The following is a 16,149-nucleotide window of genomic DNA, read 5'->3' on the forward strand; positions in this document are numbered from 1 at the left end:
TATTAACCATGTTGTTGATGTGGTAACAAAAATAGTTACCTTTACCACAAGCACTTTTGATTCACTTCTGGCAGATCACTCTCAAATAGAAGAACTTTCCACACATGGTCAGAGACATGCTCAGAAGATGTTGGTTCTCTTTGGATCTATCTTCATATGAGAACAAACAATACAGATCCTCTCTCAGCGGTGAGCATGTGTACACTGTCTTTAAAATTCCCGTCCAAGCAAAACAGAAATAGCACTTTGGATAAAGTTAAAAGTCTCTGAAATTTTGCAAAAGTATGCACATTTCATTCACAATTGTTTTGGGGGATGTTGATTAAATAACAATAAAATGCTGGGAGACTTCAACGCTCATGTGGGCAACAGCAATGAGACCTGGAGGGGTGTGATTGAGAGGAACGGCCTCCCGGATCTGAACCCAAGCGGTGTTTTTTGGTTGGACTTATGTGCAAACCGCAGTTTGTCCATAACAAACAGCCTTATGTTGAACATAAGGTTGTCCATAAGTGCACGTGACACCAGGACACCCTAGGCTGCAGGTCAATGATCGACTGGGAATGCCTTGGTGTTCCCTCGGACAAGCTGGAGGAGAGGGAGGTCTGGGCTTCACTGCTTAGGCTGCTGCTCCCGTGACCTGGTCCCAGATAAGCGGAAGAAGATGGATGGATGGATAAAATGCTGCTACTATTTATTTCACATTTTCATTGCCTAATTGTAACGTCTAATTTACTCTTACCAGTAGGTATTTATAAAGAAAGAAAAAGAGCTATAACAGAGATAAAATAATTATTGAGCAGAATTAAGTTGAGCTTCTCATGAGAAAGTTAAATATATACCAACAGTACAATATATCAACATATAAAAAAAGATTAAAAACATACTTAAACTGTAATTATTGCTATGTTTATCTCTAAAATAATTAGTATGGTGCTTTATAAGAGTATTATTTTTCAAATAGAAATACAACAAATTGCTCTTTGAAGAGTTTGAGGAATGTGCAGACCAAGGAGTTTGATTGGTAAGGGATCAAAATTCAAGTAAAATAATTTTATGATAAATAAACGGTCAACTTAATAAAAAATGTTTATCTATAGCTAAATTGTGCATTATTTTTATTTAAGAAGACAGGTGTGTTAACAGCAATATTACAGTAGCATACACATTACTGTCCTAATATCCAGTGTTACAGCTGGAAAACCTTAACTGATTTCTATTTGAATTCCGCATTGGACTGTTCTTTCAGAAATACAGCGGAAAAACAAGACGGTGTTGACAACACAGTAGTTTAGATGCCATAGCTTCGATAAATACGGTAAGGAGAACAGGAAATCAGCTGGGATGTGCCGGGAATGTTCCAGTAAACCGTCTTTGTGTAAGGCACCGGCCAACGCCATGACACCGATATGTTGTAGGTAGAATGTGTATCGGCAATTTGACTTGTAATCTCAGTTTTTCACATTTTTATACCGTAAATTACCCGTTTATTAGTAATTACCGTTAGTCTGACCAGTAGATGGTTTGAACGGCGTCACGACTCAAGCAGTCACCTGGATCTCTGATTGGCTCAGAGCGCTGATCCGGGTACTGCGCTAGAAGGAGCCCATTAGCTAAAGGTACCAATATGGCGGAGGTAAGAGGGAAAACAGGGGAGAAGCAATCGATGTTAAATCGACATTTTTAAAATTTGTGTGCTGTATTTTTCATTTTTACGCAATCGATTGAAGAAACAATGCTTTTTGCCTTGTGTGTAGCGTGTTTCGTCTCATAATTGTTGTTTTTATTTCTCTTAAATATGCTTAAATGTCTGGACTGATCCTTCACTACGAGGCCTCTGCGCCTTCGCTCTCAGCTGCTTCGGTGAAGCGGCTGTGTAAATTCATACGTAAATTTAACGTTAGCTTGCTGGTTCAAGTAAATTGCAGACCATATAATCTTTATGGTGAATGGAAAAATATTTTTTGATGTTCAGGCTGGAGTAGCGGCACCTACGTTTAAAAGGTTGCTCGACTTTATCGATTGCAGTACCGCGCAAACGAAATTAGTGTTTACATTTTTCGGTGGACAGCGTTAACATTTGGATTTGGAAATAGCTTTCCGGCTAGCTAAGCAGTACTGGATCTGCAATGACATATACAACCGATTATACGAGGTTTTTTTTATTCAGTCCTCTGGGGAAATTTTTTTATTCCAGCGTTTAAAAAAACGTATCTTTTCCTGAGTGTGCAGCTCGGCTAGCGTTGTATTAGCCACCTATATCGGGTAACATTAGCGACAATTGCAGTTTTCCTGCCCGGCTATTTCCTTGGGTCATATTACACACAACGTAAAAATATTTTATTGGTCATCCTGTTTTAATATTTGAGGTTAAAGCCCCCGAGTAATTTATTTTAATTCTAATTTTCTGTCTTGCTCCAATTTATGGTATTTTTTTCCCTTCTTTTCCAGGCTTCCCTAGGGAGTTCAAGTCCAGGTAATACAATTTACTTTTAAAATTTACTAATCTATATTAAGGTGTACTTTCAAAACTCTATTTTTACTTTTCACAAATAATAGTAAACAGAAATATCGAGATGAATTTCTGAAAATGTTATGAGTTTGTAATAAAGTAAGGTTTTGCTTATTGCACGATAACAATTTGGTATTTATAATTCTTTTATTTTTCTTTCCATTTTTCTCGTTCAGTTGGCTCTTTATCATCAGAGGACCATGACTTTGATCCAACAGCAGAAATGTTAGTTCATGAGTATGATGATGAGAGGACTCTGGAGGAGGAAGAGTCTCTGGAAGGCGGAACAAATTTCAGATCTGAAATTGCAGATCTGGAAAAGGTATTATAATAAATCAGTAAATCCATATGCCATTCCAAATGTCATATGATAGGTGCAGTGTATAAATTTGTCCAACTTGACCATCTTGTACTTCGTACATGAAAACGGTATAACCCTGTGAAATGGAATTGATACATTTTTCCATTCATTTTTCTTTTAACAGGAAGGGAACATGCCTTTAGAGGAACTGTTGGCCATTTATCGCTATGAGGCCTCAGCAGGCTCCAGTATAGACAGCTCCTCTGGAGACCTGACTGATGAGCTCCCCGACATGACTTTGGATAAGGTAAGGAGTTGCTGTTATTTGGTAGTTATACAGTTGCTAAGTAGATTTGTGAGAAGCAATTGGCAATAAATATAGCGTTAATTTGTAAAACAATGCTATATTTGTAACTTATGGTTTTTGTATGGTGTACAATTTATATTCCTTTTACTCACTAGGAGGAAATAGCTAAAGACCTTCTGTCTGGAGATTATGAGGAGGAGACCCAGTCCTCAGCTGATGATCTGACTCCTTCAGTTACCTCCCATGAGGCCACTGATTTCTTCCCAAGAACACTTAGATGTAAGTGATAGATTACTACTTTTAAATTAAAAGTATTTTATGTTTGCAACTGTCAGAATTAAATCTTTTTTAGTGTGTGCAATACAGTGATTAATGTGCTCATTATTTTTTTATATTAATATTATGAGAATACTGAGAATACTAAGATGTGTAGTTTGCTAAATTTCAAATTTAGATTTTGGTTGTGAATGCTAAATGTAGTAGCAGTTCCCTTCTTTTTGTCACAGATATTTGGTGCAGCTGACTAGTTTTTAATTATTTTAAAACCTAGTGTGTAATATGTCACACAATAAAACGGTAATTTGACTGTGGATCTTGGTGTTATAAAGGAGGGTCACTTACTGTTGTGCACTGTGAAATATTCACTTCTCCCACTTAGCTGGGGGAAGTGAATATTATAACTAAGGTTATAAAATTCGACAAGGCTCGTTGTCTAACAAAACATTTAGATAAAGATGTGTTAAGTCTGCAGCTAATGCAGTTATTTGTGTAAGTTAAGCTTAGCTTATCTGTCTCTGACTGCTGTTCTCAAGTCCATTTAAGACTAAATTTAATTTTTAGCATGTCCAAATAGAGCCAGAATCAAAAAAAGTACAAATAGGTTGGATTAGAAAAGTAACTCAAATAAAACCATAATTATAACACTGTAAAATAAAGACAAACAGCTGGGATTTGTTATGCAGTTTGCATAACAAAAATGAATCATTAGCTCAGTCATTTTACTGGAAAAATATTTTTGTCATAAATTTGTTTTTGCAGCTGTGTTACTCAGCCAACTTACCGTGGGTTTGTGGTTTGAAACAGTGTTGGTTCTTTACACATAACTTTACCTAAATTCTTTGGAAAGCTTCAAGTATGTTTGAGGAGATCTTACAACCTTTAGCAGAAAAACTGGAAAAAAAATCTTTTGGGTAAAACATCCGGCTTTGGCATTAAGCAGCTGCCATTTAAATTCAGGGTGTGCTAAAGTATTTAAGATTTACTAATTGTTAAACATTTTTTTTCTTTCTTTTAAAAAAACCCCCCAGCAAACGCTATTTCTGACGGTGATAAAGAGTCAGAGTGTGATGAAGATGGCCCATGCCCAGAGGACTCGAGAAAGGTAAATGATTTGTTTCATTTGGAAACATGGATATAGGATATAGTTTACTCGCCGTTTCATGTTTGTTTCATGTTAAGTCAGGTTGCTTTTGAATTCAGACATGCCCTCTTATGCTTTGTAATAGGAAATAATGGTGGGATTGGAATACCAAGCAGAAGTTCCTTCTTGCCTCTGTCACTACAAAGATGAGGAGAAAGGTGAATACTACTTCTTCTTTTTTTTTTTTTTTTTTTCTTTCATCACACGTTCCTAATCTATTCTTTAATGTGGCTGCTTACAGTGTTGTTAACCATTCAATTAAGAATAGGTGATGTACACCTGGTGATTAATTTTAACATCATGTATTTGGTTGTATAGCATATGAAGATGAAGATGAGTTACTGTGGAGTCCAGGTGTATTATCAGAAAACAAGGTTAGAAGTTTCCTGTGTGAAGTATTGTCACGGACGACAGATGAAAAGACGGGGTGTGACAAACCAGGAATGCATGTGCGAGACAATGAGCAGGTCAGTCATGTCTTACTCAGTCCTTTACGTGGTTTGATAAAATGATGAATGTGTTATTAGCAGTGCACCTCAAGAAAGGTATTTTCTCTGACATTCATATCTGTTTAATTGTTTCTGATCAATTTTGGCAAATGCTATAATTTTTACTCTTTCATTCTTTCAATGTAGGCTTTACGTGAGCTTGTAAAATGCAACTACAACACCCGCGAAGCACTAGAAAGATATTGCAACCATGTAAAGTCCTCAAAAGGTAAGCAAGTGATTTCTCATAGGAAATGTCATTGTGATTCGTTTGCACCTCAAGACACTCAAAATGCTTCACATGTAGATTTCACTTTCATTCAAAGTCATTATTGTACATGGGGCCCCCCCTTTTCAGTAATTAGACAAATGAGAATTGATGAACAGTTTCTTGATCATGTGAGGTCGAGCTGATTGCAAGTATTGGACTTGATGGCTGTTCACTGACATCAAAATATGAGAGATGTTAATGCAAATGTAGGATGCCATCATTAGGCTGAAAAACCAAAATAAACCTTTGGGACTAGACAAATTAGATGTCTTTGAAAAAGGAAAACATTGCCGCTCAGCAACACCAAAAGACTACATAAGACAACTAAAGCTTGGATTATAATCTGTTGCGGACACTGACAGCTGGAGGCCTGATGCCTGAGTTCTCGTTCCTGTTATACTTCTTTAAAATCAACTTGAAGTCCGCTGCTTGAGCGCATGCATGGTTGTATTGTCTCAGCAGACAAGTCTGCGCGGTCACAAAAAACAGGTAGGCATGCAAACTCTCACGTTTACTGTCTGATGACGACATTTACAAACCACTAGTTTCACTGAATAATAAGAACGCCTGATTAGGCCTGCCAAGGAATCCTCTAAAGGAGCAGTTTCTTCTGCCTAAAAACATTTAGACAGATGAAACCAAGATGAACTTGTACCATAATGATTGGAAGTGAAAAGTATGGGGAAGGAGAGAAACGACTACCAAATCATGTGTTAAACATGAGGCAATGTTATGGCATGTGTTTATTGATTATGGAGACTGCAACAAGATTTTCTCAAGGCAAAGAAATGGGATATTCTTCACTTGCCAAGCCAGTGACCTGATCTTAAACCAGCGGAGTATCCCTTAAGGACCCATTGTGGTCACTACATTGTGTATTTTTGTCTTCAGTCTGGCCAAGCCACCCGTTTGGGGTTACAAAAAGTGAGAGCTGAAGAACGAGTCGAAATAATGTCAATGTGTGACGCAGGACTGAGGATGTAACTGGAGATGGAACAGCCCGATATACAGTATTGGTACCGGTCCAATCTTGACCTAAATTACTGGATCGGATATCAGGGAGAAATTAAAAAAAATAAAAAATGAATTAAACATCACAAAAGCACCTCACAAAACTTTTGACATGGCATACACCAGCTCGCGACCATAGCACGTCGGAGCAGTATGTGTCACCTGATAGAGCGGCTGTTGTGTGCGAGACCTGTCGGCGGTCTGGAGTGACTTCACACTAAAAAGCATCGGGAGCCTCGCTACATGCTGCCAAACCGGCATTTCATCTCTGAGTAGGCTATCCCAGTGTATTTTTTATTTATTTTTTGTTATTGTTATCATGCGATCTCTAGTCTAGTGTGTGTTACAATTCGCAAGGTAGCCGCTGTGAGTGTTACGGGCCCTTAACATTTGCTGAAGATGGAGCTGAAGGCAGAAGATCCACAAACAAATAGAAATTGAACACGGCTCCAATGAAAGCATCGCGACAGAAATCAATACATTTGGTATTGTCCACGGGTGCTAGATCTGAGGCAAATTTAAACATTTGTTAAAAATTATTAGTTTGTCCAATTACTTTTGAACCTTTGGAATATGGGAGACTATATAAAAATGCCTGTTATTCCTAAATGGTTGATACTAAGTTTGGAATAATGGACCATTCAGTTGGGATGAATTTTATTGGTGGGACATGTCTTGGTTTCGACATGGCCTGTGGTTACCTTTGCACACCCATTGTTAAAATGGATTCATGGTTTCATTGCAGAAAAATCACCTCCATGGTCTGAAGAGGAATGCAAGAACTTTGAACATGCTCTTCAGATGTATGACAAGAACTTTCACCTCATTCAGAAACACAAAGTAAGTGTGAATTTATGGTTCCCTTTACAAGTGTATGCAAATAAAAATGTATACAAAGTTTTGTAAACTCTGTCCCCCTCCTCTCCTCTCAGGTCACAACAAGAACAGTAGCAGAATGTGTGGCATTTTATTACATGTGGAAAAAGTCAGAGCGCTTTGACTTCTTTGTGCAGCAGAATCGGTTCGGGAAGAAAAAGTTCAGCAACTATCCTGGAGTAACGTAAGTGAAATGAAACGGAGTGTCTGTCTTTATTGCTTTGCTTCAATAAAATGGAAAAAAGTTCACATAATATGGAAGAAACAAACCCAGTGACATTTCTTTGTTTCTAGTGACCTGATGGACAGGCTGGTGGATGAAGCGGAGGGGTTAGCTGTGGACAGTTCCTCCTCCGTGTGTTCAGGTGCTGGTGGTGGTGGAAGGCTGGAAACAACCACAGAACAGCAGCTTAGCCTGCTCAACTCCATCACTGCCAGCGACCTCACGGGTTAGTTACAGACCTTAGTTGTGCAGCGATGGTTTAAAAAAATAAAAATAAATGACTACTTCTTGTTGTTAACTGTTTTGTGTCTTTGCAGCTTTGAGCAACACTGTAGCCACAGTATGCAGTCCTGCAGAGGTTAGCTGCCTGGACTCCTACAGCTTTCCTCCACTGGACAGTCTCCATCGAGGTTCCCTGAACCACGAGGAATCCCTTGGGTTCCCTGCAAATGGTGCAGAACCTGACTGCCTCAATATGCTTGAGGCTGGCTTCTACCACTCAGATCTGGGCCAGCTGGGAGGCGTGTGCGTCAACAAGGACTGTGAGCGGCCCTCCAAGAGACTCAAGATGGCGCTGCCTGACTCCTTTATCAATGACGTATCCGTGGGTAACCTCGGAGTGGACTTTGATGCACGACGGACGACGACGCATCACCACCGAATCACCGGCGCCAAAATGGCAGTATCTGTCACAGACTTTGGGAGCTTGGCTGGGAGCGGTGAGCCCAACGGGTTTCTGGGAGCACATGCACGGCACCACACACAGCACACTGCAGCACTTCAGTCAGAGTGATCTTCCTCACCTTCTTCCCTGTTCTTCCCTTTTAAGATCCCTTTTTTTCCTGCTTGTACATAAGACTGACCTCACTGGAAAATTCAATTTGTTTAAATTCTATTATATATATATATATCTATATATATGTATATGACTATACTTTGTTTTCATTTTTTGTGTAATATGACATCAGTGATGTCTATCATATAGAACTAAAATCTTGATTTCTCTCAAGAGTTTATATAGCCATTTATTTTATTTTTGTTTTGCGGTCTTGAGATGTGTAACGTCCATGTACAGCAGGGCCCAGGGGCTGCAGTAGGAGAGATGTGTCTCTTCCTCCTTCACATCTACACCCACCATCTTCAGAGCTTCAGTACCTTATCCTGCCATTCTTCTAGCTGCCAAAAACTTAGTTTCCCCAGCTCTGGTGTTAGCATTTAGTTGCCTGTATTTGTTGTTTAAGGTGGTACTATTTTTTTTTTTTCTTTTTTTTGTTTACAGGTACTTTCCAGTAACCCAACTTGTGCAAATGGTTTTTATATGATTTGAATCTACCTGGATACATAACTGTACGAAGAGCAACACTAGCATGGAGATTAGCTTGGAAACCAGGAAGTGTCGTGGCTTAAGCTGCTAAGGCCATCTTGTTTGGGTTTCTTCTCTTTATGTTCTCTTGTGCTTTGTAGTCTGTCTGCTTATTTACCTTTGTTCAAAGTGGCCAATACTGGAGTTTTTTTTTTTTTTTTTTTTTCCTTTTAATAATGCCCATGTAGTCAAACCCAAATGAATGGCCTTGTTTTTTGTTTTTTGTTGTTGTTTGTTTGTTTGTTTTGTTTTTTTCTTTACATTTTAAAATAGGTGATTGAAAAATACCGGCGCAAATTAATATACTGGGAGTCACCTTGTTTTACTGTTGAGTATATAAATATATTTTTAAAATCCTGCTACTTGCTAGAATATCAACGAACCATAACAGCAATATTGCAATGCAAAGATTTCTGGTTGGGTTAATAGCCATTTAAACCTCGACACAGTAAAGTATGTATTTATTGCATATACTTTTCTCATTCTAAAGTTTTATTTCACCCTTTCAGTTCATGCTTTCACTCACGCTACGCTTAGGCAAGTTAAGCTGTGTGTGTGTCCTAATTAAGTGGATATGTTCCTAAATCAAGTAGCGCCTTTTTTTTTCTTTTTTTTTTCCCCCCTAACCTGCTAGCAGTATTATTATTATTATTATTATTATTTTTTTTTTTTTTTTTAAAGCTTCTCTGAGTTTGTATTGAACCTCTGCCTAGCCTGTACTGCCTAGTTATGCCTTTTTGAAATCCGGTTGACAATATTTTGGAGCCTAGTAGCAGAAATGGAGCTGTTTTTCGCTTGACTGAAGTTCATAATTGTGAGTTGTAAAACGTTTAGCAGGTCAGTGTCAGTTGATTGGATGCAGTAGTAGTGTTTACTTAATTTATCTATGCATTGTGCTATGACTATTTAGTTTGTTTCAGGGGTACATCATGTTTGTTGTGTCCATTCATGCCTAATAATCCTTAAGTTTAATCAAGCAGTTCAGTTTCAACGGCCAGCGTCAGAGAGGATAATCACATCTGTGTTTCATGTAAATAATTAGCAAATAGCCTTTAAAAAGTCTATTAACTGACCTCTTACACTTGTGAATCTGTGTTGATAAAAAAGTTTTACTTTGATTCCTTGTCAGAAAGGCAATAATTTGTAGATATGTACAGATATTTTGGGTTTTGCATTTTACTGGTTGACTTGGTGTTTTCATTTCTTTTCTCTCCTTGGAAAGTCACCCAGACACCAGGACACAGCTGAAACCACGCATGCCAGCTGTGCCCTGTTTCAAGTGTACCACTGAAAACGGCTTTACCCGAAGACGTATTGATATTACTCAATGTTGCAATTTTTGCATTCAAAACATGCAGCCATGTGTAAAAGACACTCATGTTTCTTTCCTTAAGAGTTTTTACATGTTGTTGTCGTCTATATTTGTCTCGATGGTAACGGGATGGCTGCTGCTGTAAGTGTGTGGAGAGCTAGTTTCTCTTTTAATGCAATGTGCATAATGCAGTAGGTCCTCCAAGCTCTTCTAGCTTTAGCAGTCCAGTGATATTTATTTCACCTGTGGTTTGTACAAAGACTCAGAAAAACTGTCAGAATGTAAAGGCCATTAAGTAGTAGAAGTAGGTTTTTCACCACCCTGTGAACTCTCGAAAATGTGATATTTTATTGATATCTCTGGTATGAGACTTGTGTGTGCAAGCAAGCACTAAACAAATTTATTTTATATTTTGTATTGTGTTTTGAAGTTTAAAAAAGAAAAAAATATAGCAGTTGTGGTTTTGAAGAAGGAAACAAAGTCCTTTGATGAAAATAAAAACACCTTTGTGAATAAAAACCTACAAAACTTAAAAATGTATATCCAGAAATATAGACAATCAAAAACTTCACTATGAGAAATGTTCAAGAAGCTATCTTTATTGTTTATAAAAATTGTACATAAACATTGAGGTTTTTTTTTTTTTTTTTTTTTTTTCTTTTGTTAAACATTATTTTGTATTTTATGTTGTACTTTAATACCTTGTGTACAGATCCAGAAATAAAGCTCTGGAAAAGGTTCGAAGATTACTGCTGCATCTTTATCATTACGTTTATTCTTTACATGAGAGCGGCAGTTTAACAAAACTTGAGGCTTAAATTCCTCGTGATATTAAAAAAGAAAGTTTTAGTCATTAGTTTTTGGACCAAGTATTATTTACAGCCCCCCCCAAAACCATTCTTTAAACTGACAAAATCTCAGCTCAAGTTCTGCTTACCTGCCTGTTCCATCTGAACCAGCCTAAAATCCTTACAACCACAGGTTGGTAGGGAAAATGTATTGCCTGATTGGTTAGCAAGTGGTTGCTGATTGTTGCTGGGTGAAATTGGTCACAAACCACGTGTTATACCAAAATAAAACTTTGCACTTACTTTGGTCTCTATCAGATTGCTTCAGGTGCCCACAGTTTGCATGGAAGACAGCAACATGTCTGCAAACACTTGTCAACTATTAAGTAGTTAATGAAAACATTTGTCTACAAAATAAAAGCTGTCCAATCAACACAAAGGTGCAACCTTTACTTTGTAGGCAAAGCACTAAAAAGTACTATTCCTAGTCACACTAGGGAAAACTGGCTAGAGATTGAATAATGAACAACATTATTGGGACTGCGTGCAATAAACTTGCTGTCTTTTTCTTTTAAAATTGTTCCTTCCTTGATATAAGATCAGGTTTGCAACCACTCACTGCCTGATTGTAATTCATTGATTAATTAACTGTTAAAAATCTGCAAAATAGCTACAGAAATTCTCAACAGCTACTTATATTCAGCCAGAACCTTACAGAGACATTCCTCCACAACCAGTGATATAGTTGCTGGAGGACAGTGATTTAACTGCAACGTGACATTGGCACTCAGCAATTTTGCTTTTAGGAACCAGAATATAAGACTTGAATAAAGAAAATTAATCAAGCCTGAGATGAAGCATATTGGCCACTGCAAAAACTGCCATTGCCAAGCTCAGGTTCAGAGCCAACATGTATTACAGGTAATAAAATTCCCTAAAATAGAAAAATAGTTAATGATAATATAGATTATCAACGTAGATTGCAAACAAGAGGACCTTGAGCTTGACTTTTTTGTCAGTTCACTAATTTGTCTTTTAATAAAATAAAAACAAGTTAGACAAAGAGCAGACAATTTCACCTTACATCATAAAATATACAGACAATTCCTCTGCTTTTAGCCAAAAACACTACCAGCTTTATACTCACTAAACCAGCTGCTTATTATCTTAATCTTCTGAGAGAGATCTGTAGAGTGAGAAAGTCCTCTGCCAGAATCACATCTACCCCAGTGTCCTGCAAAGCCTCTTCAGCCTGTCTCTTTAACTCTGAAACATGGTCTTCATCTCCTTCCTTCACCATGGCGCTGGGTTTGTACCGCTGACTGAAGTGATTTAGCACCAGCCTCCGTGCACAGCAAGCCCGTGCTACTGCCGCTGCCATCTCAGGTGTGCTGTGCCCATGGTCCACTGCTTTCTCTCGGTGCTCGTTCCCAAGGGTGGCCTCATGAACCAGAATGTCCGCTCCGCTGCACAACCTCTGCGGCCCTTCCCCAAGCACCGAGCTACAGTCCCCTAAAATGCAGACTTTCCTCCCAGGAATAGCTTCTTCTAGCACCTCACTAGGCTGCACCACACGCCCGCTTTCAAGAGTTACTGACTCCCCAGCTTTGAGGCGCCCATAGAGAGGGCCTGGTTTCAGGCCTGTAGGATACAAAATGAGACCAGCTGCAAGGGTTGCTTTTCTGAAATTGTTTCTTGCATTAATAAATAATTGGTGACGACAGTTATTTCCATCTACTTTATATGCAGGGAATTTATATTTTTAATATTACACAAATAATGAAGAGATATTAAAAGAACAGAAAATGCCTCTCACCTAGTTCCTTCAACAGTTCTGTTTTCAACCTTCCAGGTCGATCTCGCTCCTGAATGCAAAAACCAAAGGAAGGGATGCGGTGAAACAACCTGAAGGCTTTGACTGCAAACTTCTGGTCTTCAAAGAGAAGATAAGTGTCACTGGAGACATCCAAGGAGATTGTTCTGCCTGGTTGCTCCTGAGGATGGAGAGGACCGCACTCTGCTGCCATCTGGGGAGACAAGAGAGGTGCTAGTATTCGTCAGAAAAAAACAGCATACAAGTGGACAAAATACAAAATGTAAATGCTCAGGTGGAAACTGCCATAACTGGTGAGCTGAGGAGATATGCTCAAACATGTACCAGCGCAAGTCAAAGGAGGCATATCAGCAACAATTTGCACACTGATGTCTTTTAAATAAACAACTAAACTATCATGCATAGTAATAAAAAAAAAAAAAAAACAGAAAAAAGCTACAATTTAAAGATGACCCTAAACACATCACACACAGGGAAGTGATCATGTAAAGAGGAAAGCTGTGAAGATGCACTTTCTCTGGAGGAAGAGTATGACTGTCCTGCATGACAGAAAATCATATATATTTTTATAAAAACATAAATGAAATGATGAACCCACAAAAAGAGAATTTTTTTTTAATCTTTTTGGCAAACATAGACTTTTTCATACCTCTTCAAAGTCTTTTTTAGGGCTAAGATCAACTTTTAAAGTAAAAGTTGGAATTAGGTTTAGATTGAGGGTTTAGCACACAGTTAAACCTAGGGGTAAGAATCTTAAGAAGGTATTACTGTCAGTGAATGTCCTCACAAATATAACACTTACACTCTGTCAGATCAACACGATTGGTGTAGCTAGTGGTGTATTTAAGTCTGTATTAAAATGTTGTGATGAGCAGTACTGAAAGCTGCACTGAGGTCTAGCAGGACAAGGACAAAGACAAGACCACTGATAGAGGCCATAAGATCACTAGGAACTTTCACTACATCTTTATCATTTTCTAAATAGAAAATATGAATTCCAGATTTCATCATTTAGTAAAAACAGGGACTGACAGCAGGGAGAGGTGATATTCTACAACACAGGAACATCAAAACAACAAAATCAACGACTTACCTCTGGGTTAAGTTTTCCTTCTTCTGGGCTCTGGTCAGGTGTGGGCTCCAATTCATGCACTAAAAACCAAGAGAAAAGATGTGAACTATTATATCTTTAACCAGGATATAACTTAGGTATAACTTGAATTATTTGATCAGTGTTCATCAAGCAGCATATCTGAGCCATCTACTAGGTTTCTTAAAGATTCTTTTTTAAAATGATGCAGCTGCATTAAAAAAAAACAGCAGCAAATTATAAATAGCCCAGGGAACAAGATTCAGACTCAGAGAAACTAGTAAACAGAGCATCCACAACAGGCTACACCGTCTGCTTGTTCTTAAACCCCTGTATTGAATGCTTTCAATCTTGTATCAATACACCAATCAGGTATAACATTATGACCACGTGCAAGGGAAGTCAATAACACTGACTAACCCATCATGCCACATGGTAATCAGCGGGATATATTAAGGAACAGCTGAACATTTTGTCTTCAAAGTTGATGTGTTAATCGCAGGAGAAATGGGCAAGTGTAAGGATTTGAGTGAGTTTGGGAGCCAAACGTGGAGACTAGGTCAGACCATCTCCAAAACTGTAGCTCCAGTGGAGCGTTCCTGGTCTGCATTTGTCAGTTTCTATTAAAAGTGCTCCAAGTAAGGAACAGTGGTGAACCAGCATATGGGTCATGGGTGGTCAAGGCTCACTGATGCATGTGGGGAGCAAAGGCTGTGTATAGGGCTGCATAGCTGCAGACCAGTCAGGGTGCCCATGCTGACCCCAGTCCACTGCCAAAAGCGCCAACAATAGGAATCTGAGCATCAGAACTGGACCACCGAAGTTGGCCTGGTGTGATGAATCATATGTTCTTTGACATCATGTGGATGGCTGGGGGGGTGTATGAAAAAACCTGGGAAACACCCATATAGCTTCTGTATTGAGCTTCCAGTTCATGGAAATGGTATTCCCTGCTGGCTGTGGCCTCTTTTAGCAGGATAATATGCACTGCACACTTGATGTGTTGACTTGGTTTCCAAATTCTTCAGATCTCAATCCAATTGAATCTGATCCATGGATGCCCACTTCGCAAGTTATGGACTTAAACGATCTGTTACTAACACCTTGACGCCACCACAGCACACCTTCAGTGGTCTAGGGGAGTCTGTGCCACGATGGGTCAGGGCTGTTTTGGCAGCAGAACCGGGGCAAACGTCAGGCAGGTGGTCATAATGTTGGGCCTGATCAATTTATCAGGCCTTGGACCTGCCTGCGTAAGGGAAGAGCAGCTGTGATCCAGTGATGCCAAGAGTGACTCTGAGAAAGTGTCTGAGACCCCGTGGCCCATAGATGTCCACACAGTTCAGGTCCTGCTGAGATTCAGGGCTGGTGTTGAGACTCACAGTGCAGAGGAGACCAGGTAAACCGAACAGGTGATCTCCATGCAAGTGGGAGATGAAAACCTTGGTGATTCGCCCTGTGTGAAAAGCACATCACATTTTTACACCTTCATATCAAGTCGGGCATTTTGCTGTAAACTGAATTAAACTATATGCACTTAAAACAGGTTCATGTCAAGATGGAGATGAGGAATTTTTTTTTCTTTTCCTAAACAACACTGTGCACTGTTTTGTCTGTTTCATATTTATGAGCACTTATAAAAGGAAGTCTTAATTAGCCTACAAACAAATGATTTGGGGTATGGAAAGGCATGAACAGATTTGTTTCAATGACAGGAAGTTTATTCAGGGGAAAACTTTTTTTTATTTTTCCAGAAATATTTAAAGGACAGACAGACTGTGTGTGTGAGGATCTGAAGTGGCACACCGGCTCTGAGCTGGCTCTTCATTAGCTGGATCTGGGTTCCCTCTCCGCAGTCAAACAGCCAGCACTCCCCGTCCGTCCGCAGCACCAGAGCCGAGGCACCGCGGTGAGGGGACGGGTACGCCGAGCCCGTCCCGAGGAAAGTCAAATCCATGGTCATCCTCCCGGAGTTACAGAAAACTGTTTTTTACTATCTGCCACACAGTAGCAAGCATGCCATGTCAATGAAAATACTGTCGCCCGCTGATGACGTAGGATGCGTGACGTGTCCGGTTAGGTACGATTGGTCGTAATTTTAAGATCACATATCAAAGACGATGTTATATTCCCTCTGTATCCTATTGGGGAAACTGCGGGGAGAAATTGAACTGGGTAAAAATATGACCTCTTCCACAAAATTTCTTAATTCTTATTAAGTTAAAAAAGTTTCTTTTATCCAACCAAACACTTCCTTCTGAAATATAAACCTTATGTAGATATCTCCTACTCTTTCTGTAAGCTTATCCGTGGACATGTATTCATTTTTTTTATTTTTTGAAAATGTACCCAT

The 16,149-nt window shown here is 39.0% G+C and overlaps 2 protein-coding genes across 4 annotated transcripts; one reads left to right on the forward strand and one right to left on the reverse strand.

Annotated features, from left to right (window-relative positions):
• Nucleotides 1-1,298: 1,298 nt before the first annotated feature.
• Nucleotides 1,299-9,409, forward strand: mier3b (mesoderm induction early response 1, family member 3 b). 3 transcript variants are annotated; one of them, XM_026187782.1, is made up of 13 exons: nt 1,299-1,318; nt 2,452-2,476; nt 2,689-2,834; nt 2,998-3,120; nt 3,276-3,399; nt 4,428-4,501; nt 4,626-4,698; nt 4,859-5,007; nt 5,176-5,257; nt 7,056-7,150; nt 7,243-7,370; nt 7,481-7,635; nt 7,727-9,409. In XM_026187782.1, exons 3-13 carry the CDS (start codon nt 2,736-2,738, stop codon nt 8,200-8,202), a joined length of 1,578 nt encoding a protein of 525 aa, XP_026043567.1. In that variant the 5' UTR covers nt 1,299-1,318; nt 2,452-2,476; nt 2,689-2,735; the 3' UTR covers nt 8,203-9,409. The 3 variants fall into 3 exon arrangements, with proteins under 3 accessions (XP_026043567.1, XP_026043565.1, XP_026043566.1); XM_026187780.1 differs by lacking the exon at nt 1,299-1,318 and adding an exon at nt 1,329-1,636; XM_026187781.1 differs by lacking the exon at nt 1,299-1,318 and adding an exon at nt 1,648-1,749.
• Nucleotides 9,410-10,752: 1,343 nt separating this feature from the next.
• On the reverse strand, nt 10,753-15,892 carry elac1 (elaC ribonuclease Z 1). Its single transcript, XM_026187783.1, has 5 exons — nt 15,603-15,892; nt 15,046-15,252; nt 13,800-13,858; nt 12,689-12,899; nt 10,753-12,513 (listed from the first exon to the last, which is right to left on the reverse strand). Exons 1-5 carry the CDS (start codon nt 15,757-15,759, stop codon nt 12,035-12,037), a joined length of 1,113 nt encoding a protein of 370 aa, XP_026043568.1. The 5' UTR covers nt 15,760-15,892; the 3' UTR covers nt 10,753-12,034.
• Nucleotides 15,893-16,149: the final 257 nt, after the last annotated feature.

The sequence above is a fragment of the Astatotilapia calliptera genome, chromosome 12 (assembly GCF_900246225.1).
Source record: "Astatotilapia calliptera chromosome 12, fAstCal1.2, whole genome shotgun sequence".
NCBI classification, from domain to species: domain Eukaryota; kingdom Metazoa; phylum Chordata; class Actinopteri; order Cichliformes; family Cichlidae; genus Astatotilapia; species Astatotilapia calliptera.

What these genes read in the sequence shown, in the direction of transcription:
- elac1 (XM_026187783.1), bottom strand. Translation starts at nt 15,759, where the DNA reads ATGACCATGGATTTGACTTTCCTCGGGACGGGCTCGGCGTACCCGTCC. An exon ending in GAAGAGCCAGCTCAGAGCCG is followed by an intron (nt 15,253 to 15,602) that starts GTGTGCCACTTC and finishes CTTTTCACACAG; the next exon opens with GGCGAATCACCAAGGTTTTC. An exon ending in AAGGAAAACTTAACCCAGAG is followed by an intron (nt 12,900 to 13,799) that starts GTAAGTCGTTGA and finishes TTGTCTCCCCAG; the next exon opens with ATGGCAGCAGAGTGCGGTCC.
- mier3b (XM_026187780.1), top strand. An exon ending in GCCCAGAGGACTCGAGAAAG is followed by an intron (nt 4,502 to 4,625) that starts GTAAATGATTTG and finishes GCTTTGTAATAG; the next exon opens with GAAATAATGGTGGGATTGGA. An exon ending in CTACAAAGATGAGGAGAAAG is followed by an intron (nt 4,699 to 4,858) that starts GTGAATACTACT and finishes TTGGTTGTATAG; the next exon opens with CATATGAAGATGAAGATGAG.